We start from the raw sequence: 25,193 nt of genomic DNA on the forward strand, positions 1-25,193 counted from the left end.
AGGTGTTTTTCTCACTGATAACTCATGTAGGAAGTTAAAGCCTTAAAAATGATTTGTTTTTTTATCCTTCCAGTAATTTCCACCATTTTTGGTTATTTTGTTTTTACTACTTTTTTTTTTTTAAGATTTTATTTATTTATTTAGAGAGGGAGTGTGTGACTGCTGGGAGGAGTAGAGGGAGGGGGAGAGAAAGAATCTCAAGCAGACTCCACACTGAGCACAGAGCCAGAGTGGGTCTCCATCTCATGACCCTGAGATCATGACCTGAGCCGAAATCAGGAGTCAGACACTCAACTGACTGGGCCACCCAGGCGCCCCTGTTTTTACTGGTTCTTAGATAAGGACAGGAAGCATGCATAATTTCACTTTTTGGAACTTATGTTTGCATTCAATCCAGGAAAAGTTATACACCATTATTTCTAAATCTTTTTAAAATAAAAAAATGTGTGTGTGTGTGTGTGTGTATTTTTTAAAGCTTGTAAAATTTCAGTGGAAACCCTTTCTTATAAGAGCCCTGCATTAAGTTTGGATTGCAATCACATTTCCTTCTTAATTTCTGTTCTTATTTAAACATTTTCGTTTCTGCAAGTTGGACTTTCTTTAGCAGAGAAGTTGGCTAGCTCTATCACAACAGATGTTCGAGATAAAAAACATGAAACCCTCTTCCTCCCCACCTAGAGAAAGCACCTGTAAGCAAACAAGTGTGACACATGTGCTGATATTATTGCCATGTGAAACATGATCAAAATTCTTGTTCTGTCTCAGGCTTCAGATTCTCACATCAGTTTGAAACAACAGAGCACTTATTGAAGGTGGCTGGTGTGGTCTGCTACTGTTTCAAGTAATTCACATGCTTTAGTTCATTAAGCAGCCTTTTATTCTACTATCTTTACCTATCACTTAACACTTAAGCAAAAGCTTTACATCCTGTGTGTGTGTGTGTATGTGTGTGTGTTGGGGAGGAGTGCTAAATTTTGTGGGCTAGTGCTTAACTTAGTGTACAAAATCTGACAAAACACTATCTTCTAGACACGTTATCTAGGAATGCTGTATATTCTCCAAGCCCTGGGTTCCTGCCCTGCCCAAGCAAAGGCAACCATAAAGAGGGAGGGACCAACAACTCGAATTAAAAATGAGTACGATTTTAAAAATGGCAAGATTGTTTTGTTTTGTTTTAATTTTCGGGGCGAACAAATCACTTCTGGGGGCAGTGAAAGGGTAAATAGAGAAATTTTGCATAGTGTCTCCAAAACATGTACATGGATTTCCTTCCGTCTCTCTCTCTCCCCATCTTACACTGATTTCATGGTCTCTCTGCTAGACGAGAAGTTCAAGTTCCCAGGGCGCATGCTGTGACCTCTAGTGGTGGGCATCGGGCAGACACCAGGCTTCAGGCTGACACCTGGGATGGCACCTGGGCCGCATTTCCTTGCCGGCCCGTGGTTTCCTACACATTAGGCGGTGGCTTGCCATTCATGCTTTTGACAGCTGCGCGGCCGCAGGCGAGCGGAGAGCGAAGTGCTCCCTGCATCAGCCCCTACGCCCCGGTCCGAACCCCCGGGTGAGAGGGCCCGACGGCGACAACACTCGATGGTGTTCCGGGGCCCGCCGGCCGGCTCCTCCGTAGGTGGCTGCGTTTCCGACTTCGCCCTGGCTCCACTCCGGGGGCTTGACGTGCAAACTTCGCCGGAGCGAGCTGAGAGGGAGGGACCGGCGAGGGGGAGGAGGCGGCGGGAGGCGCCTCTGCTTAAGGGAGCCGGCCGGGCGCCGCCGCTCGGACGGACGCGCGGACGGAAGGAAGGAGCGGGACCGCCGGGCCCGGCCCGGGGATGCGAGCGGCCTCAGGGTGGGCAGCCCGAGGGTCGGGGGTGTGTCTTTGGGCCTCCCCGCCGCGGGCAGCCGTGACGGAGGCAGCTCCGGGCGCCGGCCTCCGTGCGGGTCTCGGCGGCAAAGGCCGGCAAGGGACCCTGTGCCGCGGTGGCGGGCCGCCGCCGGCTCGTCCCCTCCCCCGAGGGGCCGCGGGAGTCGAAAGCGAAAGCGAGCCCGCGCCGCGGACTTTGCGCCCGGGGCGGGGGGTGGCCTCGGAGGAGGCGGGTTGGGAAGGCTGGGCGGCCGGGGGGCGCTGTCAGCCCGCCCCACCCGGCCTGCGGGCCGCGCACGCCGCCGGAACTCCCCGGCGCCTCCTTAAAAGCGGCCCCCGCGCGACTCTTTTCCCCCTTTTTTGTTACATTGTAGGAGCGGAAAGAATGTCGGAGCGGGCCGTGGATGACGTCAGGGGGGAGCCGCGCCGAGCGGCGGCGGCAGCGGGCGGAGCAGCGGCGGCGGCCGCCCGGCAGCAGCAACAGCAGCAGCCTCCGCAGCCTCAGCGGCAGCAGCAGCCGCCGCCGCCGCCGCGGCGCCTCCGGCCGGAGGACGGCGGCCCCGCCGCCGCCTCCACCTCGGCCGCCGCCGCAATGGCGACCGTCGGGGAGCGCAGGCCCCTGCCCAGTCCAGAAGCGATGCTGGGACAGTCGTGGAATCTGTGGGTCGAGGCTTCCAAACTTCCTGGGAAGGACGGTGAGTGTCCACGCCCTCCTCTTCCCCAAGTCCCCCCTTGTCCCTCATCCTCTGACCCTTCCCCCCCACCCTGTGACCCGCCCCCTCGGGGGTCAGAGATGCTATCGCTCGGTTGGGGTACGCGGAGGTGCCCGCACCTACTCCGTGCGTGCGTGAGCGTGCGTCACACTCCCGGCCACTGATCTGCCTCTCCCCTCCTCCTGTGTGTGTGTATCTCCTAGGGACGGAATTGGATGAAAGTTTCAAGGAGTTTGGGAAAAACCGCGAAGTCATGGGGCTCTGTCGCGAAGGTGAGTCCAGCCCCCCATTGGAGTTTCTGCGAGCCCTGAGGAAGTTTCCTTGCTCGCTTCGCCCGGGTGGGGGACTTCATCCCACCTTACCCATTCCTTACCCCCGCGAAGATGCTGCTGTCTGAGGAGGAAGAAGGGGGAGAGCGGAACGTTTGGAAAATCTGGTTTCCGGGGCTTCCTGTAATGGGGAGCGTCCTGGAACCCTTCACTTCGAGGCCTGGCTTGCTGCAGCATGAGCTGCATTGCTCAGTGATAAGGTTTGGGGACCGACAGTGAGTTTAACCCAAATCCTTTCTGGTCTGACCCTCTTCCCAACAAACACAAGTGGAGAAAGGAATTCTTAGCTTTCGAAAGCATTTCCACGAATGCTTTAGGAGGCTTTGGAAAGGAAATCTTGCCACCAGAAATTTTCTGCTGGCAATCAAAATTGATTTCAAACTTTTTAGAAAAGATAACGCTTTATCTGTGTAGCCTTATTTCTATGGGATTTAAGCTACAAAGTTTAGGATGCCTCAGAGGGATCATCACAACTGAGGAGCAGTTGGTCAGACTTTGTGTGTAAGCTGCCAAGATCAGGGCAGGAGAAAGTCCAGAATTTTATATGGTGAAACAAGCGTTTAGTGTCCATAGTTAGTGAAACCAGTGTCTAATTATTGTCAGTTTTTAATAAAACTGATACTTAGGCAAATACTTGTAGCTAAAGGTATGTTTCCAAATGAAAGGTCAGGTATCTAGAAATCGTCAGACTTTTTTTTTTTTTTTTTTCTTCCAGATTTTATTTTTCTTTGAATAGTCAACTTTGCTATCTAATGCTTGTGCCAGGCCTGGGCACAGAGCCGTCCAAAAGGACTTCTGGAGGCCAGTCGACTTTAGGTTCAGTCTAAGTTGCTCTTTCAGTGGTAGTTAAGGACAAGGCCTTACATTAGGTTTGGTGTCCAAAATACTGAGTTTATATTCCCCAGTGCAATTTCATTCCTCATGTGCAGCCGTTTACTTCGACATAATTATTGTCCAGAGCCCAAGAATAGGTAGAACTTTGGCGAGCTGAATGTTTTAAAGTCCAGAGTTGGCCCATTGTTACTCTGTCTCCATATTTACTTCTTGTTTTTAGAGCCTCTCTTTTCTTCATGTTCGCTGTTTTGGTGTTTTGAACTGGCCTCTTGTTGGCCTCTTGGCACTCGCAGGAAGAGTAATACCAGTGGCAGCTCTGTGAGAGCTTCCAGTTGGAACAGATTATAGAGCAAATTAGTTGATTTTGAAAATGAGAATCGCTGTTTGAGTTCGAAGGAAAGAGAGGGAAAGCAAAGGACTTGGCTGGCGATGTTGCAATAGGAAAAATCAGTTGTTAGTCCGGTTTTAGTGTTGAATTGGCAGTCCGCCTGAGCTTAAAAAATTAAAATCACTAGGTGGCAACTCTCATAGGAAGCAGTTGGAGTAGAGCATTAGAGGACCTGACCCACTCTTGTTCTTAGTTTTTATTCTTTGGGTGTGGATACATTTCCCATAAAGGGTTTCTAAATCTGTTTGAAAACAGCGTGCTAGTTATTGGTAATTCCCCAAAAGAGGATGAGTAAGTGTATTAGTGTATCACTGGTCAACTTGGTCTGGACTGACCCAACCAAATTTAGTGGCCTGAACCCAGTTTTTGCCATATTTATTATTTTCTGCTGGGACGTACTCATCAGATTTTACCATGAGGATCTAAGACCTCTCAACTACCTTCTTGAGGCAAAAAAGGGTCATAGATTTGGTTGTGTATGCTTCTGACCTATCAGATGATGAGTGATTATTAAAGGTGCTATTTTTTAAAAGGTATTCTAACCATTCAGAGGATGCTGAAGGGGCCAGGATGGCTGAAATTCTGCCTGGCTGTTTTGAGTAGAGACTGAAGTTTTTAATTCAGTCAGTTCTTGATTCATTTGTGACTTGATGGATTTTCTGAGACAGTTTTAAAATTCAGGCATGAGAACATTTAGCACTCATGCAGTGTGCTTTGTCTAACAAACAGCTCCTGTTGGACTATTTAAGAAATGAAAATACATTTTAAAATTACCAAAAATTATTGGACAGTTATCTTTTGTCTTTGGTTAGGATTATCTCCTTCCAAGAAGAGGTGTATGGAACTAAATCTGTACTAATTCCTCTTGGCAAGGAGGTTAAATTGAGAAGAAAATGTAGATAAATTGACCATACAGTTGAAGCACTAAAAATCAGAAACTTCCCATGTTGGAAGAGGTCTAGGACTATGGACAAGACTCCTTGAGTTCTCATCTGGGTCATGACCGTGGACCTACGGGTTAAAAACCTGGGTGTGAGAGCAGGTTGCCTAACCTTGCATCTGTCATTTGACCTCTCAGAATCTAGCTTTCCCTCTTTATAAAAGGAGATGACGGTACCTGCTTCCCAAGGTTGTTGGAGTGCATGTTAAATGAGATAACGTACGGAAAAGGACTCTGTGCATCCTACTTCTTTCACCCTTTCAACTGCTGAAAATCTTTGATTTGATTTCTGAATTCGATATTTATCTAGGTTAGGGGATTTTAGTCTGGGACTCGAATGGGCTTCAGGATGGTCGTAGTTGCCTTGCAACGGTAGGCAAAAGTATGCGTGTCTACTTTCTAGGGCAAGTGTCGACAGCTTCTCTTGAATTCTCGAGGATCCTTCATGTATCTCTGACCCCCAAATTCAGAACTGCTAAGCCAGGATTTCTGTCTTTTTCTTTTTCCTCTTGTAGCTTAGTTTGGCCAGTTCCCTCATGGCAAGACTGCCCAAGGGCTAATGCTGTGGGAGAGGTTAGAACTATTGATTTAGATGGAAGTGAGATTATTTGTGGTTTAGCTAATATATCATCCCTTTTCTTCCTATTGACACAAGTAGGCACATGTTAGGATAAAATTTCAGTTATCTTTCAGGGGTCAGCCTATTTTTCGTTTGCATCCTCCTATTTTTATTGCCTTTTGTTTTCTGTAATTTGTAATATTAGTTGATAACAGAGTTGATCCGGGTGGAAAAAGATGGATAATAATTTTTACTTTTTTTTCAAACGATTAAACTCAGAAGACAAATTACTCTTTTCCAAAGGTGACTTGCGAAATTCTACATTTAACAAAATTATTTTTAGATGAAATCAATTGGTATAAGTAACTGATTAAGGTTTCCATATTAGTGCCTGAACATACAGAGAGCCTTAAAAAATGAAAATGTTAAATGCCTTAACTTCATTGCAGATTTTAAAAAATAAATGGTGTCATTGTGGGAGTCAACAGTAGAGTTGGAAAAATGACCTTTTCTTTGGGAAGTCATCCCTAACTTCTTTTAAGCCACCTGTTGTAAAACAGTCAAAGTAGCCTGTACTTTTCCTTCCAATAAACACTTAGCCTGTCACCATTGAAAAGTATGTATTATGTGGTGGCTCTTTCATTAGAATGTCAGCTCCCAGAGGACAGGAGCATTGTTGATGGAGGCATATTCAGCTTCTGCACCATTGGTGCTCAGTAAATATTTGCAGCCCAAAATGAATTAATTGGGCTACTTAGAAAAACTGAACTGAGTACTCAAGGATTAAGAGGTCAGATGATAAATTTTCCACTGTGACCCCCCACCCCCCCAGGTACCTACTCTGTGGGAGGTAGGCTTTATGGCCCCAGGGAAGGCCAGAGGCTGTCTTTCAGCACTTCCTGTTGCTTTGTCCTGAGTTTAGCACTCCATTTACACTTTCCAGAAAGTGCAGACAGGACACCACCTCTCTTATCTGTGATATTTAGGCAAGGGAATAGGATGGCAACCCAGAGTGATATCCACACTTGATGATAGGTGATTTCCCTGTCATAATAACGATGACATAATTGAGCCTAGGGCAAGATGAAAAAGAGGTTAGTTGGCATCTACAGGCAGCTAGATTAAAAGAAAAGAAAATAAAAGACCGACTAGGAGGTGGGTAGCCTCAATCAACACAGACGGAGTCAGCATATCAATACCAAATTTTTCTTTCCTAGGGAAAAAAACGTTCATAGTCAGTTACTGAAAACAAATAGGTATCTGTGTAAAGTACTGTAAAAGTAATTGCATTATAGGCATAAAAGCCTCTTCCTGAAGTGAAGAACATTTCTGTTTTTCACTAGGGTTTCTCTCGTTTCTTCCCCTAACTTTTTCTTATGGACAATTTGAAATCTACAAAAGTACAGAAAAAATTTTAATGAGCCTTGTTGTATCCATCATACAGTTTAAACAACTTATGAGTCCTGAGCCAATCTTGTTTCATCTCTACCCCATTCCCCACATTGAATTATTTTGAAGCATGTCCCAGACAGCATATCATTTCTCTTGGTTTTCTTTTTTCTGCTTACATGGATTTCACCTTGCCTCCTCCAAAATGGAAGCTTGTATGTGAGCTGTACATTCTTTTGAGGCAAGCCAGGCTGCCATTTCTGACCTCTTCCATGGGTGTGCAAGGGTCTGCATTCTGCCTACATTTCAAGTGGAGATGGAAACTGAGCCTCAGATGGGAATCAGTGAGATCCAAGTTCACTGCATCAGAACTCTGTTAATACTCATTTAAAGAGCACTCAGGTGATTCCATTTCAGGTCACCCACACTTGATGCTTTGTGGATGAGAGTTAGGACTGCATTGAGAGTGGGCAGTGTCCTTGCTGACAGATCATGTATGTGACTCTCTGCCTCTAAAGTCTGCACTAACTTGAAAGACCCCCTGGAGGCCTAGAGACCCTCCCACAACAGGGATCCCTTTCCTTTGATTCTGGCTCCTTAGCTCTTTTAATGCAAACTATAGCCCACCTGTGGGCCAAACCCTGCCTGCAGTCTAGCTAAGAATGGTTTCTACATTGTGAATCATTGAAGGAAAAACTCAAAAGAAAATGATTATTCCACGACCTGTGAAGAACATATGAGATTGAGATGTCAAGAGTCCATAGTAAGGTTTCATTGGAACACAGCCCCAGCCATTCCTTTACTGATCGTCTGTGGTGGCTTTCTCCATACACGGAACAGCAGAGCTGAGCAGGTGCACCCGAAGCCGTACAGTCCGCCGGGCCCAAAATTGTTTGGTTATTGACAGAAAAAGTTTGCCAGTTTTTGTTCTCATGGGTTCCTTGGTTAATGAAGGGAAACTCATTCTGCAGAATGTGCTTCTGGTACTCCTCGAACTTTTCTGTTCTGAAGGGGACATCCTTTAAAATACTAAAATCCATTATTCTTAAACCAAAAGTTTATTCAGTATTGAAGAAGTATGTTAGGTTAGAAGGAATACGTAAGACTCTATGTAAGGTTTTGTGTAAGAAGGATCCTATCCTTGTCCACTCTTGTCATTCACTGCCACTTCTCTAGGACATAGATCTGTTTCAGGGCAATTTAGATACAGAGCATCAACAGAGCTGTTATTGTCTCAGCTTTCAAGAGCCTTAAACTGTGAGGATGGTGTTTGGCTTCTGTTAAGCCCAAATGGAGAAAGAATCGAACTTTCATGGGATCTTCAAAAGGATACCTGACTCAAATTCTTCAGCATTTCTGCCCTTGCATTTGGCTTAGAGAAGCTGAAGCCTCGTTGGAGGTTGTCTTGGGAATTATAAGGCAGATTCACCAGGAAACAAGTCTGCATTTTGATTGATGGAGAGGGTACACAGCTTCTATATGTGTGCATTATATCTCACATTTTTAAGAGTTTGTACTTGCTGAGGAGTGTAACACCTGGCACAATCCATGCTGAATTCCTCAAACATCAACGCCTTCTTGTTCACGGAAATCCTTTACATTAGCTGTAGTAGGATGGGATTCCCGAGCTTTACTCCCATTACAGTTGTGTTTCTTTGTGAACTTTAACTTTGGAGGTGAAGCATGAGGAATTTATGCATCATTATTGAGTGTGACCTACATGTTCTGTGGCCTCATTTCTTACAAGGATATCGTGCTTCTCAGTGCCGTATCTCACAATGTACCTTATACGTGTGTGGACAGCTTAAGTTTGGCGAGACCTTTCATTCTGTGCCACCACAAGTTTTTCCTTATGTAATTTTTACAGCACCCGTGTGATCTCGGTGTTACCATTTCCCCCTTTTACAGAGGAGGAAACTGAGGCTCAGAGAAATGAGGTACCTCAGTAAGATCACAAAACAAGTAAGAGACTAACCCAGATCTGCCCGACTCCGAGGCCCACATGCTTGACCCTCTGCTGTGCTGAGTCCATTCCAGACTGCTCACCTGCTTTTCATGAGCTTGAGCCGGTTGCTGTGACCTTTGTTTTCCATGACCTTTGTTTTCCATATCCTCGGCTAGAAAAACTGAACCTTACTGCCCCCCCCCCCAAATTTATTTTAAAGATACTGGAGCCTTTTCCTTGCTGTGCCTTACAGCAATTTGTACGTTGTGTTTAGCAGTTCTTTTATAAAATCTTTTCTTTGAGGGGGAGGGGAAGTGTGTGCGGTTTGCATTAGAAGTAATTGGCTTTAAAAAAAAAGATTAAATGAAAGCTAAGGTTGCAGCAGATAGCAAACACAATCATCTGGGATTTGTGCCATTAGAAAGAATCCTTGAAAAAAGAAGTGAAATTCTACTATTTAAATAGCATTTCAGGGCAAGATTGCTTTTAATCACATTGATATTCAAAGTTTATGGCAGTATTTTTAATAAATGTGCCCCTCTGATTATTAAAGTATTTTTTGATTGAAGTTCTAAGGAGAAAAAGAAGCCTGTTAGTAGACTTAACAGTTGGAGTTACTGTACTTTTGAGAGAAAGACAGAGGATTACATTTATATTCATCTTGTACAGCAGGGATTATTATAAATGAGCAAAAGAAGGAAAAGAATGATTTTTGCATTTCAGGCACTCAACATAAAACTAGATTAAGTGTTCTCATTCCTCTTTGTAATAAAGACCCTGCTAACATGAAATGCTTTTTCTGTTCTGTGTAAGCTTATGGCAAGCAAAAGTCATAGGTTATTATCAATTATATCCACAGTCTTAAAACAGAAAATGTTTCCCTCCCAGGTTATACTGATGTTTTCCACAATCTTGAACTGTAATGCAGTAGGGAAAAAAAAAAAAAGAATGTTTTTAATCAATGGTCCCAGGCTTTTATATTTCAAACCAGAAAGTTTCTTAAATAAATTGGAGACCAATGCTAGGGTTGCTAGCATTCTAGGATATATATAATTAGACACATGTATAATTCTTACCATTATAAAAGTATGAGGGCCACTGTTTTGGAATATGGAACAGTTTTTTAAAATTGAAGAAAGGTTAAGAAAGGCACAATGCATTGTCCTTATTTTTCTCATTTCTTTATGGACTTCCAGGAGATCATTATTTATTTTGGCATTTGAGAACCAGTGTTTTATTATTTGTTTATTTTTAAAGATTTTATTTATTTATTTGACCGAGGGAGAGAAAGAGTACAAGCAGGGGGAGCAGCAGACGGGGAGGGAGAAGCAGGCTACCCCATGAGCAGGGAGCCTGATGCGGGGCTCTTGTCCCAGGACCTTGGGATCATGACCTGAGCCGAAAGCAGATGCTCAACCGACTGAGCCACCCAGGTGCCCCGAGAACCAGTGTTTTAAATCCGTTTCCCCAAGTGTCTGTCATGCAGCCCTGCTTCTGTGTGCTGCTATTAGAAGTTATGCAGAAAAGGAGTTCCATGTGGTAAGTTTGAAAAAGACAACTTTAGAGGCAGTACTGGCAACTTACCAGTTCTGGAGGTAAACAGACCTGGCTCACATCTCAGCTATAGTTGCTGAGTAACTTGCTACCTAGCTTTGCTAAGCCTCAGTTGACTGACCTGTAAAATGGAATAGTAGTAGTACCTCATAGTGGTTAGGAGGATCAAATGGTATAATGCAGTTTCAGCACTTCGTACAGTGTCTAGCAGACTAACTGTTCACTGAATGTTAATTGCTAATTCTGTTAATTTTATCAGTAATGAAAACGCAGTGTCCTGAGCATGCCTCGAATCCAGTGGTGGACCAGGACTGTCAGGGGGGCAGCAGGCAGTGAGATGCCAATTTTCCTTCAGCAGGCCGTATGTTGGCAGTGAGAGGAAACCTCAGCATGCTCAAGGGGGCAGAGAGTAGGAAATGAACCCAAGTTTCGAGTTTTCTCGGACTGTAGTAAAAATGAGAAGTGGGATTTGACATTTCTTGTTTCTTCCTTTAGCCCTCTCTTTTTGACTTGCAAAGAGCAGCCCAGTGTGGTTATTTACATGCTCCTGCTTGTACAGAATGGCACTGCTCCTCTTTCTGGAAGCCTCAAGTTTGTCTTTAAGGAGCTTCTTAAAATGTTTTACAAACCTCTTTTTCTGAGCAAGAAAGGTAAATTGCAGCTAGTAGAACAAGTCATCCTCACTAAATTGTGCGGTGGATAGGATGACGGAGGCGCTCCCATTTATGTGATGTGTATGTGTGTGTTGGTGGTCACAAGGGGTTTTTTGCCTGATGAGGGAATTTAGAAAAATGCCTTTTTAATTCTTGGAAATTTCCAGTCCAGCTTGAAGCAGTTCTTCATTTAAGTCACCTTGTTCTCTTTGAAAACTATATAGACAGGTATGTTTTCATGGGAAAAAAAATCATTATTATTATAAAAGTGAATGCTTATTCATTGTAAAGATTTTAAAAATAATGGAAATATGGAACATGAAAACTGTCATTCTCTGTAATCCCATTCTGGCCAATTTTAAATCTTCAGTTACAGGATTTGGATTTAGGGCGATTCATACTTGATCAAGGACACCCATGTAGCTGCTTTGGCCACTTCACGATAGGACTCAAAACTTGCTAGCCTGGTCATTTTATTTCCTGACAAGGTCCAGACCTTGTCTTTCGGCAGGCCTCAGGATATTTTGTCCAGCATGATTCCTGCCTCGAGAATCCTCTGGCTGTTTTGCCTTTGTTCGTTTAGCTTTTAACCCACAGGCGTTTGATAGACATTTTATGTGTGCCTTTTGCTGGCCTAGAGTCTGAGGGTACAACTGCAGACAAGGTAAGAAGGCACACAGCTGTAACCCCCAAGTCAGGCAGTTGGTCAGCAAATATTTATGGAGTTACCCACTAAGTGCCAGGTTCTCTGATGGGTGTTGGGGATAGAGTGACACAAGTCAGAAAGAGCCCCTGCCCTCTGCCAAAGGGAGACACAGTAAATACACAAATATTTTTCAAGGACGTGGAGTGCTGTAAAGTAGGCTAATGATGTGGGGGTGGGAGGAGGGTTCTAGCTAACATGACCAAGGAAGGCTTTTCTGAGAATTTAACATTGGAGCTGAGATATGAATGGTGTGAAAGAAGTGGCCACTGGATCTTCTGGGATGGGGGAAAGGGTGTTCCAAGCAGAAGGAAAAAGCAAGTACACAGGAGGAAAATGAGGTGTATGAAGGTTGGATCACAAAGGTCACAGTCAGGATATGGGTTTATCCTCAGGTACTGGGAGCCTTCAGCAGGGGAATGGCCCGATTGTGAGGTGTGCAAACCACCAGCTCTTGTATGTTGAGCGGTCTGAGGGGAGGGGGTGGGCCAGGCAGCTAGGTGAGAGGTGGGGGTGGCAGTGGCCGCACAGACAGGATGTCCTGCGAAGGGTCTGCTTTGGAGGCAGATTTGACGTGACTTGGTGAGGAATTGGATGTGGATGAGGGAGAAGGGTAAGAACTGAGCAGCCGAGTGGTACCAAAGTAAGCTGAGGAATGGTGGAGAAAGTGGAGCCTGGGTCAGGAGCTCAGGTTTTGGCCCCAGTGTGTGTGATGAACTTAGCCTTCACACGCAGCTCTGGAGTCGGCCGCGGAGTGTGTGGTCTGGGGCTCGGCGGAACAGCCTGCGCGGGCGGCTGTGTGAGTATCTGTGTCACCAGTGTACGGAGAGTGTGGAAGCTTGGCGCACAGGGTGCTTCCTCCAAGGTGCCAGTATCCGTGATGAGTAGAAGAGGGCCAACAGCAGAGGTGGTGGGTGGGTGAGGAGGAATCTGTAGGAGGAGGGAGGAAGCTCTGAGGGCAGGAAGGGAATCCAGGTGGGTGGTGGTGTAGAATTCAAGAGAAGAAACACTTTAATTGCGGAGCGATTGCCTACGTCAGATGCTGTGTGATGTGAAGTAAAGCCAGGCCAGGGAACTGATCTTTGGATTGGCAGTGTGGAGGTGGTTAATGACCCTAATCAGGAGAGTCGGAGAGACTGATGCCTCATTGGGGGTGCCTGTTGGAGTGGGCTGTGAGGACCAGCACTGAAAAAGTGGAGAGGACAAATGTGGGCAGGTCGCCAAAGGGTTTTGCTCTGAAAGAGAACGGAGAAATGCGGCGGTAGCAGGATGGGAGCATGGATGAAGGGGAAATAGGGAAGGATTATTTTATTCCATTTTATTTCGTTTTACTTATTTGGGGTAATATTAGGGCATGTTTGTCTGCCCCTGGAAGTACCCAGGAATGGGGGATAATTGATTGCATGGGAGAAGATGGATCATCACGAGGATAATACTTTGAGATGAGAAAAGGGGATGGGATCAGAGCCCAAGTAGACAGGTCAGCTTTGGATAGAATGAGGCTTTTTTCTGTTGTAATGAGAGATTTATAGATGCAGTTATAGGTAGAAATGTGGAATTGGGGAAGATAAGGTAATTAGTTCTTTCCTGTGAAGTAAGGGAGAAGTTAGGAGGTCATCAGTTGAGAGTGAATAGGAAAAAGAATTTTGTCTGCCACTTTTTCAAACTATCTAGATGGGGTGGGGGAGGCTGGATAGCCAAGTAAACTGGCAGTTTTGTATCCTTTGGGGGCTTCCCAGTGCACTTGTAGGAAATCCAAACTTCCTAGCAAGGCCTGTGAGGCCTTGGATGGTGAGAGGGTAAGCCCAGAAAATCAGGAATCTTAATAACTCTGGCGTGGAGGACAGAGTGGGTTGGTGGGAAAGCAGGGGTTAGGTAAGGGAGGCTTCCTGGAGATGAAAGGGAGAGTTGGTGCTATTGTTAATCCTTGAAGGAGTTAGCCAGTCTCGTGTGGGAGCAGCTTCTGAGGTGGGACATCTCTGCGAAGGAGCCTGGAATCGGGCTGCAGCCCTGGGAGGTGAGCACTGGAGGGCACGAGGTGGAGCTGGTTGCAGCAGGAGGAAGGTCTCTCCAGAGGGTGGGTGTCAAGAGATCAGCATGGTAGCCGTCTGGAAATTGAACTGGCTGTGGCTAAAGTAGAAGTTGGAGGCCAGTGGGGCATTAGCTTATCTCCTTCATGTGAAATCTCACATGTCTAGGTAAGGATAAACTCAGGAAGTGAGGTTTTAAAATACAATTTTAAAGTCTAAAGTGGATTGTTTCTCTCTGGTAAAACTCTTAAATGTGTCCTTTTTTTTTTTTTTAAGATTTTATTTCATATGAGAGAGAGGCAAAGGGAGAAACAGGCTCCCTGCAGAGCAGGAACCCCGATGCAGGGCTTGATCCCAGGACCCCGGGATCATGACCTGAGCCAAAGGCAGACGCCCAACTGACTGAGCCACCCAGGCGCCCTAAATGTTTCTTTTTGTTGGTGTTCATTCAGTCAGCCTGTTATTTATTGAGCATCTACTTTGTGCTAGATACTGTTCTGATTTTCAGAAAAACAGCAACTGTTCTAGAACTGCCCTTTAAAAAAAAAAAAAAAAAGAAACATATGAATGTTAGATGGTAATGAGCATTCTGGAGAACGGTAAGTATGGAAGGGTATGATTTACAATAGGGCGAGGAATTTTCTGAACCAAGGCTTACAGGATATGAAGGCGTGAGCCATCTGGATGTCATGGATAAGCTTCAGGCAGAAGGAACAGCAAATCCAAAGGCCCCGGTGGGAGAGGATCCTAGGGTGTTGACAGGCAGGGGGCCAAGGTGGCTGGGGAAGTTGAGTAGGAGTATGGCAGAAGTCACATGCTAAGGGCTTGGGGTGAGTTGGGGAGGCAGAGCCCATCAGGCTTTGTAGCCCCGTGAAAATTCAGATCCTTTTCCTGTGGCCCACAGACCCTGCTTGGCCTGGCCTCTGCCAGGCTGTCTAACCTCCTCACCTTCCTTTTTCCCCTTTGCCTACAGTGCCTCAGGGGTGCTAGCCTTCTTCCAATTCTTCACACACTCTGGGCTCTTTCCCACTTCTGAACCCTTGCATATACTGTTCCCTCTTCCTGGGCTACTGCTGCTTCTCCTGGCCCCACACTTTCCTTAGCTTAGGGGTCACTTTCCTAAAAGGAGTCCTCCATGTCACTATCCCTTTGTAGCCCTTATCAAAAACTGTCCATTAGTATCTTGTGATGATGTAAAGCAAGCCATCACTTTTACTAAAATGTGGCCTTACTGTTAGATTTGGGGTATAAATGCCGGGTAGAAGGAATTATCACGACACAGGTCTTGGCTAAATTTGCAAAATTGGTCTGCCTAGAGGGGAAAAAACTGTATAGACCACCTGCTAATAATATTTTTTGGCCTCTTTTTGTTGGGGAGACCTGGTAGTGTTCACTGCAATAACCTTCATTCCCTTGTTGGATATAAGGTTTGATAGATCCTTGTTCATCATTGCTTCCAGTGTTCTAGCATCCTCTTTTTGGTTGAGTAACAGTGTGCCATGAAGAGAGAAATGGTTTTGGTTTTGGAATAACTGGTTTTGTAGGAATAAATGACAGTGTGCCTGAATCCCTCTATTACATCATCGGGGTTTCTTTCCCAAGATAAACTCTGCTTTTTTCGGCCTCTGAATAGGAAATTTATTTTCTTCCTTCCCTTTATTCCTGTTTCTAGGCCTTTTTCTGTCTCCTCTGATGAACCACTGTACTAGAGACAGGCTCAGAGTTTACTGTAGATTTTATGTACTACACTTTCTATTCCTCTTATCTTACTTAGCCTCATGTCTGAGGAGCTTTTCATTGTTAACTGGCAGCTGCAATGGCTATTTCTTTAAAAGATCTTGTGTGTTTGGTAGATGTTTTCCTAAAAGCTGGTGGCTGTTGGTGAAAATAATCTGTTGTGTGAGTTTACAATCTCTCCATGAATCCTAGTCTCTTCTCATTAAAGAGAGAGTTATGTCAGGGTAACAAATAAAAGAACTAATTTTTTTGTAGTTTAAAAACCAAACCATCCAGATAGATTACTCAAGTTGGTAGGCATTAGTATTCATCCATTGCCGTATAAGTGTAGAAATTTTGCAAAGATCCTCTTTTTTTTCCTCGCTAGTAATTCTGAAATAAAAACAGCTCCTTAAATATAGGATTTCAGTAAATGGCATTTAAGAATTATGAAAACATGTCAAATCCTGTTAGCTATATGGTTTACATACCCATTTTACTTAACACTGGGAAAATGCTTTTAAGAAGTACATTAGAACTTGAAAAATTAAGCATTTTAGCCAGTACCTAGTAACTAGTATTAGTGACTCTCATTACTTGACCACTTCTGTGTGTCAGGCGCTATACCAAGAGCTTTACATGGATTGCCTCACTTAATCCTTACAAAGTACTACAAAACAGGTACTTACATTATCACCATTTTATTTTTTTATTTTTATTTTTTTAAAGCAGGAGTGGGGGGCGGAGGGGGAGAGTGAGAAGCAGATCCGCCCCCCCCCCCCAGCTGAGCCCATGGGGGTGGGGTCGGCGATCCCAGGACCCTGAGATCATGACCTGAGCCGAAGTCAGACGCTTAACCAACTGAGCCATCCTGGCACCTCTGTATTATCCCCATTTTAAGGGTGAGAAAACTGAGGCTCAGGAAAGTTAACTTGCCCCAAATCACACAGTTTATAAGTGGCAAAACTGGGATTTCTGGTCTGGCTGACCCCAAAGCCAGATGGTTTGCTGATTTGTTGCTTTTAGCAGTGGCCAATTTCTGCTCGTTGAACATTCCTTTATGAGGGGACACTTGGAATAGGCTTTGATTTATTGGTAAACAAGTAGAGTATCAATGCACACTCCAGAGAGCAGTTTAAAATCAAGGAATTAGCTTGGTTGGTGTTTTAGGGACTACCGGCAGCAGTGAAGTTCTGGTGGGGAGAGTGGGTTTATTGTCTGAGAACTTTGGACTTAAAATGTTGGGGATGGTGGGAGAAAGAGAGAGACAAAATTAGGCCATGCAGGGATTCATTTAAAATCCATAGTAAACATAATTTCTAGAATGCATGGTGGAGAAATGACTAACTCTCCGAAAGTATATCCTAATAGTTTGTTAACTGAAACAGGAAAAAGTAATTTAGACATTTCTTAAATGTAACAGGGAAGTGGTATGTATACTAATTTTTGAGGACAGTGTCTTCATCTGGGCAGATAAATAAACACAGCTAATACAGTCTTTTATAATCACAAAGATGCTTGTAATCCAGAGATTCTCCAGGAGTGTTTCTTTTGAAAATGAGACTACTAAATTGTACTGTCTCACTTACCAAACCATTTTCTGGTTGGTATTAAGTAGCTAAATTGATTGATCTGATCTTTCATTCTTGTCTTTGCATCTCTGCTGGTCTTGTTGGTAGTGCTTCCTGAAACAAATAGGTTACAACAACAACAAAACTTTCCATCAGAAATTTTATTTGCTTTGGTCATGTTGTGTTACTGTGGTCTTGCCTGCGTGCAGCACGACTAGCACAGGCAAGTGGGAGTTTTCTGGAAGGCCAGGCCAGCCTGCTCTTCCTGGCTGCAGAGCCACTCCCAGCATTCTGTCTTTCCTCTGCGCACAGTGGGTTCACGACATGATTGAGAAGCTCCCCAGCCATCCACAGGAACTGGGAATTACCTGCTCGGTAGCCTTTGGCAGGAATCTAGGGTCTTGAAATGGTTATGACTAAATTGGACATAATTAATTAACTTCTTTCTTTCTTTCACAGGAAAAATAGATCTTAATGTATATTTTAATGGTTTTCAAATAGTGCTAATTACTTTGAGAGGTCAGGCTTTAATGTTTGATTTTGGTAAAATTTAGCAGACCCTGTTCAGAGACAGCTTTTCCTTCCATTTTAAAAGATAACAAGTTTTTATTTTTATTCCCAAATCCCCAGGAAATTTTCAGTGCTGTCAGTTTTATGAAAAGGTAATTAGGGAGTGAGTAGGGAATGTGTCTTGCAAGCGGTTGGTTTGGCATCATCCCTCAAGTTCTTATTTGCCTGATGAAAATATCTCATAATAAGATCCCTTTGTGTGCAGCCCCTCTACAGCTTTCCCTGGAAGGCCTTGGCCATAATTATGTCTATATCTGGGCACTGTCAAATGAAGAGAGGAGCCAGAGTAGACGAACAGCCACCTGATCTTTTTCAGATCCCACAGTTTAAAATTTGGGGTGACTTCTAACATACCCCTATTGCTTAAGGATTTTTGTATCAAGGTTTAAGACACTGGACACGTGGCTACTTCTTTGGAGACATACTAAGAGCATGTGTACTGATTTTGTTAAATATGTCTGTGAAGTACCATGTGGGGCATGGGAGAGTAGAGCTGTCTCTTTCAGACAACCACTAAAGAATTAAAGTGAAACACAGAGGGGTCTAGAAGAGGTCAGCCCTTAAAGCTGGAGTCAGTGGAGTGTACAGTGGAAGTTCTAACTTCTTGTTTCTACTGCTGATCTTATTTACTTGTAAGCACCACCCTCCTCCCCTCCCCCCCAAAAAAAGTGGAGGGGAAGACATGAAGCTTAATTACTCAAAATTTTAACATAGTTCTGATAAAGGGTTTGTGAGCAATTATCTGTGGATAACCATGTGTGGAGTCGATGCATAGAGGGTGCCTGGCCTTGACTGCAGTGTCAGGAAGGAAGAGCCCCTGGAGACGAGAGGGGGCGTTCATGCACTTGCTCTTCCTGCAGAAAACAAGCCAAAACCCTGGCCTCTGAGGCCACTGATGGACCGATCCAGTATTCCCCTTTCCTTATAGCCTTTTGCCTTCTCTTCAGAAAAAAGGTACATCATTACCATCTCCCCCCCCCTTTTTTTTTTTGCTTTGTTTTCAGTGCTCTTGGCTGTATTTTTTCTGGTTTAGGTGGTCTGCTTTGTACACCCACACCCTCTTTAAATTGCACCCCCCCCCCAAACTCTCCACTCTTACTTCAGGAAAAGAGTTCACATGAAATCCTGCTACCTTTTAACGTTTCCGATTTCACGTCGTGATGTAGGTGACCGCTGTAAATTGTGACTGTGAAACACCTGGGTCACCTTTAAGTGGAGAAGTGGGAGTAGACCTACGAAGAAGTTACTAATGCAAGGGCTTTGAAATAAGTGGTTCTCAAACTGGGTTTATTTGAGCAATGGAGGTCCTTGAACCCCTTTGTAGATACATGCAAAATACTGTCAGTATTTGCCTAAGTACAGTTTTCTAAAAAGAGAGAATATACTTTTGAACAGATACTCAGAGGCCTTTTAAAACCCAATAGGGTTTGGCACCACCAATAAAAATACCCAAAGACTTCTTATAAGCTTGTAGCTAGTCTCCATTATTATTTTATTTGCAGTTAAAGCAGGTTTTTTTGTTCATATTTAAGATAATTTAAAAAATCTCCTATTCAGTTTCTAAATCTTTTGTTTTGCTTAATGCTTTCACAGCCCTCTTTTTTTCTATAATTTTCATTAGAAACATACAGTATTCTGGCTGCATTCAAGGTGAAGAGTCATAGTTGACCAGCCTGAGAAGATACCCATTTTTTGTCATAGTGATGCCTTGTGGATCTGCATCATCTCAGACAGACAGGCAGATAGATAAAAAGCTCAGTCCCACCTGACATTTTGTCCTGAACCTGTTTATAAATTCTGAGCAAATAAGGCACAGACTTTAGGACGTGAGGGTGATCTTTCTGAGACTCACATTGAATAATGTTTATTATTGCTTAAATGACTTGCTCTTGCTTAACTGACTTCACGGATTCCCATTGCTCTTGGGGTAAAGCTAAAACTGCTCAGTGTGGCTGCTGGACACGGTTCTCCTTACCTGAGGCTGCCACAGCCTCTGGGCTCCTTCGCCTTTCCCTCGGGGTTATGTATGTCTTTGTGCAGGGTAACTACCCCCTTACCCCAGACACCCTTCCCCTCCCTGCTCCCTTCTTTCCCCTAATTCCCTCCTCCCAAAGAAAGAAAAGTAACTTTCATCTCTCAGGTCTCACCTTCTACCTTAGTTCTTTCAGGCAGTGGCCCAGCTTTAAGCCAGCCGCATGTTTTTTGTGTTCAACCACAAGGAGAGCTTCCCATGTCATTGCGTTGAGTTCTGCCTTTTTTTTTTTTTAAATCCTGCATTGTAGATTGTATTATGAATATACTAAGGTTTTTTAAACTCCACTTCAGTGGATGGATATTTAGGCTCTTGGTAGTTTGCTGCTTTTATCAACAGTACTTTTACAAGCTTCTTAGCACTAGTGAAATTTTTTTTCTGGTTTTGTAAATGAACAGGCAAATGGAAAGTATATTTAAGTAGATAATACCAGAGTGCCCTCCAGAAAGGCGTTTTTGGTGTCAGAGGTCCATTTAGATGACAGAAAAGTTGATGGCAGGGAGCACAGTTCCTTTCTCTTAGAGTCTAACTCTCCTTATGGAACTGGCAGGCTTACCTTTTTTCCCTGATTTCCTACTCCCCAAGTTCTGCGCTGTTGAAAATGGAGTCTTCCGTCCTGTAGAAACTTACAGCCCTGTGATTTGAAAATGCAGTCTCACTTTCAAAGTGTTGTTAAAGGAAGAGTTCATTGGATGTTTCCTGGTTACAATGATTGTTTTCATCTGAGAATCACAAAGTACCTGGGGTATTCCTCTTTAATCCATGCAGAATTGGGGGTACCATTTTTGCCACCTATTGTTGATTTTCTTCACCTACCCTGCAAAGCCTCAGCCTCCACGGTCTCAAAGGCAAAAGCTATTTTCTACCTCCCTCTAGAAAGTCCACGATGAGTGAACTGTACATCTCATAACAGGATTTGGAGTTGAATAAGGAACACAATGTTAAGTGACTGTAGTCTCAGCCACTTTTCTTTTACAAAAAAAGAGGAAATAAAATTTCCCTGTGACTGCGGTAATCTCCCTTGTTTTCCCTCCTGAAAAAAAGGACATTCTTCATTGGGTATTGAAATAAACCTTTGCAGAGCAGTTTGTTAGGTAACCTTTCTGGGAAGGGAGGTTAATGGTTCCTGCTGAAGGGATAATAAAATTGGTGTCTCACAGGTACCAGATGGAGCAAGTGGCTAGCTGATTTTTGTTGTTGTAGTTTGTATTGTATTTATTTTAAGATGGAACTGTAATTCTTTTTTATTTTAGAAGAAAGTTAATTGGAAGTTGGGTGATTGATTCATTTGCAGATTTTGCACTTGAAAAGCTATTAATGTTCATCCTCATTTTCAGAATCATGAATTGCCCTCACACCTTCGCAGCTAATGGCTAACACTGTATTTGCACAGAGAAGCCAAAGACTAATTCCTCCAGGAGCTGGGGAAGTCTGAAAACCACCCCCTTGTGTCCTGTCCTTTCATATTTGCCTGCCAGCTGGCAGCCTCTCCCACCGCCTCTTCATTCCTGCCCACTCAGAGGTTATGGTTGAGGCTGGTCTCTGGCGCACGGGGTGCCAAAGTTACGCCACTTCTGGGAAGAGAATTCACAAAAAGAATTGCCTGTTTCTCTGGGTTCTTGGGGGCAGGGGATGTTTTTGTTTATGCTGATGGGAAACACTCTGAACAATGGGAGGAGAAATCAGAAATCAGACGGCCCTCCTACTGACACACCTCTTTCCAGAGATCAAGATGGGATGGGGGAACACTGGAAAGAGATGGCCTTTGTGGGAGGCAGAAAGGGAATACCTCTGGATGGTAACTGAGGGAAGAGAGGGTGAGATGAAAAGTGTTACATCCTGGTGACTCAGTTCTTTTAAGTACTTCCTCTCTGGGTTCCTGTAATCATACCAAGAGTTTTGCAGGGTGTTAATGCTTGTTGCACCGTGCTTCGCATTTCCTGGGTTGCAGTCCCTGCTCCATCACTTCTCCACTGACCTTGGGCAAGTTACTTAATACCTCTTAGCCTCCATTTCCTCACAAGTGGGCATGGGTTAGGATAGACTTTCCCCCATACGGGTTTTAAGGGTGCTTTAATTAATGGAGGGTTTTTCAACCTCAGTGATAATGACATCTGGGGCCAGATAATTCTTTGCTGTGGGGGAATGTCCTGGGCATTGTAGGGTATTTGGCAGCATCTCTGGCCTCTGCACTGGATGCCAGGAGAACCACACGCCCCGTTGTGACAACCAAAAATGTCTCCAAACATTGCCAGCATCCCTTTAGGGGCAGAATTGCCCTTAAATATAATATATATAAAAAATACATAATATAAAATATATATAATAATATAAAGGCCCTCACTCAGGTCCTGGCATACAGGAATGTTCTTCAGTGTTGGATGCTTATGAGGTACTCGATAAATGTTTGAACAAATGACTGAATGTTGGTGTTACTGGTGTGATGCTGTTGAAAGACTGCTAGCTCCTTCCTTAGAAATCATATTATGGAGGAAATTCCTTGCTGAGATTGTTGTGGTGTTACATTAACTACATTCTTCTGGGTGACTACCAAGAGAAGCACTCCCTTCCTTATCCTGAGTTTCACTGATGTTGCACAGCCACACCTGAGAAGTCCCAGAGTAACTGTTACTGTATATCCTTGATTCTAAGATGCCACTTTTTCTTTCTTTTTTAAAAAAAGATTTTATTTATTTATTTGAGAGAGAGAGCACGCTTGTGCGTGTGCGCGCGTGTGTGCATGAGTGAGGGGAGGGATGAACAGAGGGAGGGAGAAGCAGACTCCCCCTGAGCACGGAGTTTGACCCTGGGGCATAATCCCAGGACCCTGGAATCATGACCTGAGCCTAAAGGAGATGCTTAACTGACTGAGCCACCCAGCTGCCCCACATCTTTTTCCTTTTAATATTTCTGAAATAAGAGTGGACTATAAAGTTGAAAGATACACTATTTTATTCTTCCCCAAAGGCTGATATTGACACACCCTTGATGGCAGCTTTGAAATGAAGGGATGTGGTATTTCTGTGAATGTCTCGGCTTTGCAACTGGATTGGAAGCTCTTTATGGGCAGAGGCTGCTTTACCATGCTGTTTTTTCCCAGTACTCAGCACAATGCCACAAACATACAATCTCGAACATTTGAACAGCCTGCACTTTTCACTGTTCTGTGATGATGCCCTTAAACTGCTTTTCATATGGTTTTGGACCTTCACACAGCTCAGGACAAAAAGCAGTGCAGCCTCTCACATGATGTTGGTACCAACAGTGTTTTTTGCAATTGTCCCTGTTTTGTCATTTCAGCAGTGAGTGTGAGTGGTTATGTGACTGTTTTACTGCATTTTGCTCACAAAAAAGATAAATAGTACAAACTAGTTTCCTGACACTGCTGATAAAAAGAAACCTAGGTCTTGGGGTGCCTGGGCAGCTCAGTCAGTTAAGCATCTGCCTTTGGCTCGGGTAATGATCCCAGGGTCCTGGGATGGAGCCCCGCATAGGGCTCCCTGCTCAGCGGGGTGTCTGCTTCTCCCTCTCTGTGTGCACGCGTGTGTGCACTCTCTTTCTCTCTCAAATAAATAAATCTTAAAAAAAAAAAAAAAAGAAACCTAGATCTCAGACTTTTACAGGAGGGTTGCTTCATACATGCTTGTAGCTTCTGCAAATTATACCTTACGATGGCACAAAAGAGAAAAAACAGTGTGGCATATTTCACTAGTCATTCAATGCATATTGCTCTGAAATGAGCTTGAAAAGGGAGGTGTGAATCAACTAAGATATAAGTTCCAGGAGGGCAGGATTTCACTCACAGCTGTATCTTCAGCATCCTGAAAGAGTGTTTTGAACATAATGAATATTGATTGCTTTTCCTTTATTTGGAGATGCTTGTGGGAACTGAGTCCAAGTGCAAGCATCTCATTGTCTTGTGATTCTGGTGTTGAATTACATGGATATTTTTGTACAGTAAGGCCCCTAAATACAAGCCAGCTATTTCATTTGGTAGGAACAGCCATCTGTTCTAACATCAGACACACAACTGGCTGTGCAGGACTTACGGGTTGGCCTCCACACGGTGTCCGAGACATTTTTAAGAATGATTTCAACTGATGTTAGAAACTAACCAACCAATTCCTCTCTTAAAATGGAACTCCACTGTTAAGATCAAGACAGATGAAAATCATCAGGCATGCAGAAAACTGTAATATCAATTATATGTTAGGTGGGCTTAAGCTGGGCTCAGGGGACTATTGTATTTACCTTGAAGTACTAGACGTATGTTTCAAAGGCGATCCATAATTAGAAATTCTGTGATTTGTGGGGTCGAGTACAGGATCCCAGTAACCTCTTGTTTGACTTTCACATAGGGTTTGGTGTAAGAAACTAGGGGATTGCTTGTGGTAGGTTCTAGGTAAATTTGTGTTGATAGATTAATCTCCGATTATAACGTAGTGAAAGAGGTGAAGGTCTTCCCTGCAATAAAGCTTGATTTGTCTTCATCCATGATTCCATTCAGCCCATATTTTGTGCCTTTGACTGGCTGGTCAGTTTTCAGTCTGTTCCTTTTCTTCCTGATTGCTTATTCATGCTGGAGTGAAGAATGGAAACATCACAGTCTCCTAATAACTTTAATCTGATTTGCAAGCATTCTACAACTCAAACCCATTGAAAGAAAGGCAACAAGCCCCACGATAAGAAATCTCAAGAAGAAGAGTGAAAATGTTCCCACTTTAGCCTTGTGTAATTATTTTTGCTGTTCGGTTGCATAGGCAGGCTGCCAGAAGATAGGGGTACAAATTAATTAACCAACTGTTTGCAGAGATATGGCCATGTCATTACCGATAAGCACAGACGTAAATAAGGCAGCGTGTTGGCTGTTTTTCTGAAATGAGGGAGGACAGAAATATGTTAACTAAAATAAAATAGACCAAAGGCTTACTGGAGTGAAAAAGCTTACTTTGTTAGTTTCCATTTATTAGTACATAAAGTTCTTTTTCCGTGTTGTCTTAAGTGCTTCGTGATATGTTGAATGAGGGAAGAAAGTGTGGATTGTCATGTTAGTCTTTTAAGAACATAGCTGAATGCTTTGTACTTCAATCGAACATACTTAGATCCCACCCCCACCCACTGAAATCATTTCCAATGTAATTTTTATACACCATAATTTAAGGTAATTGAGATTTATTAGGTCAGTGGTGAATTTTAAGTAATATGTATAAAGTAATATATGTGAACAGTTTTGCCCACACAAGTGTCTTAAACAGTTTTCATAATGTCAGAAGCTGTGTCAATTCTGTAAGGGTTGGATCTTTGTATTTCTTGTTTACTTTTCCCCAGAGGTGACATTAGTGGGACCCTTAGTGAATACTTGTTGAAGGAGGGAATGAAACTCTGTAACCAGTGACATGTCATTAC

At 43.7% G+C, this 25,193-nt stretch overlaps 2 protein-coding genes across 5 annotated transcripts in view; one reads left to right on the forward strand and one right to left on the reverse strand.

Annotated features, from left to right (window-relative positions):
- Positions 1-25,193, reverse strand: part of THOC7 (THO complex subunit 7) — a 331,341-nt gene that overhangs the window by 68,163 nt on the left and 237,985 nt on the right. The window lies entirely within an intron of this gene.
- The window catches only part of ATXN7 (ataxin 7), a 138,864-nt gene that overhangs the window by 45,439 nt on the left and 68,232 nt on the right, over positions 1-25,193 (forward strand). For 2 of the 4 annotated variants that reach the window (XM_081801417.1, XM_081801426.1), the window contains exons 3-4: positions 2,236-2,556; positions 2,778-2,846. In XM_081801417.1, the coding sequence (XP_081657543.1) occupies positions 2,247-2,556; positions 2,778-2,846 (379 nt within the window). In that variant the 5' untranslated portion in view covers positions 2,236-2,246. Of the gene's footprint in view, positions 1-1,714; positions 1,847-2,235; positions 2,557-2,777; positions 2,847-25,193 lie in introns of those variants that run through there. The other 2 variants (XM_081801434.1, XM_081801406.1) reach the window with 2 other exon arrangements.

This window comes from Leptonychotes weddellii, chromosome 1 (assembly GCF_054177405.1).
Source record: "Leptonychotes weddellii isolate Sample4059 chromosome 1, ASM5417740v2, whole genome shotgun sequence".
NCBI lineage: Eukaryota > Metazoa > Chordata > Mammalia > Carnivora > Phocidae > Leptonychotes > Leptonychotes weddellii.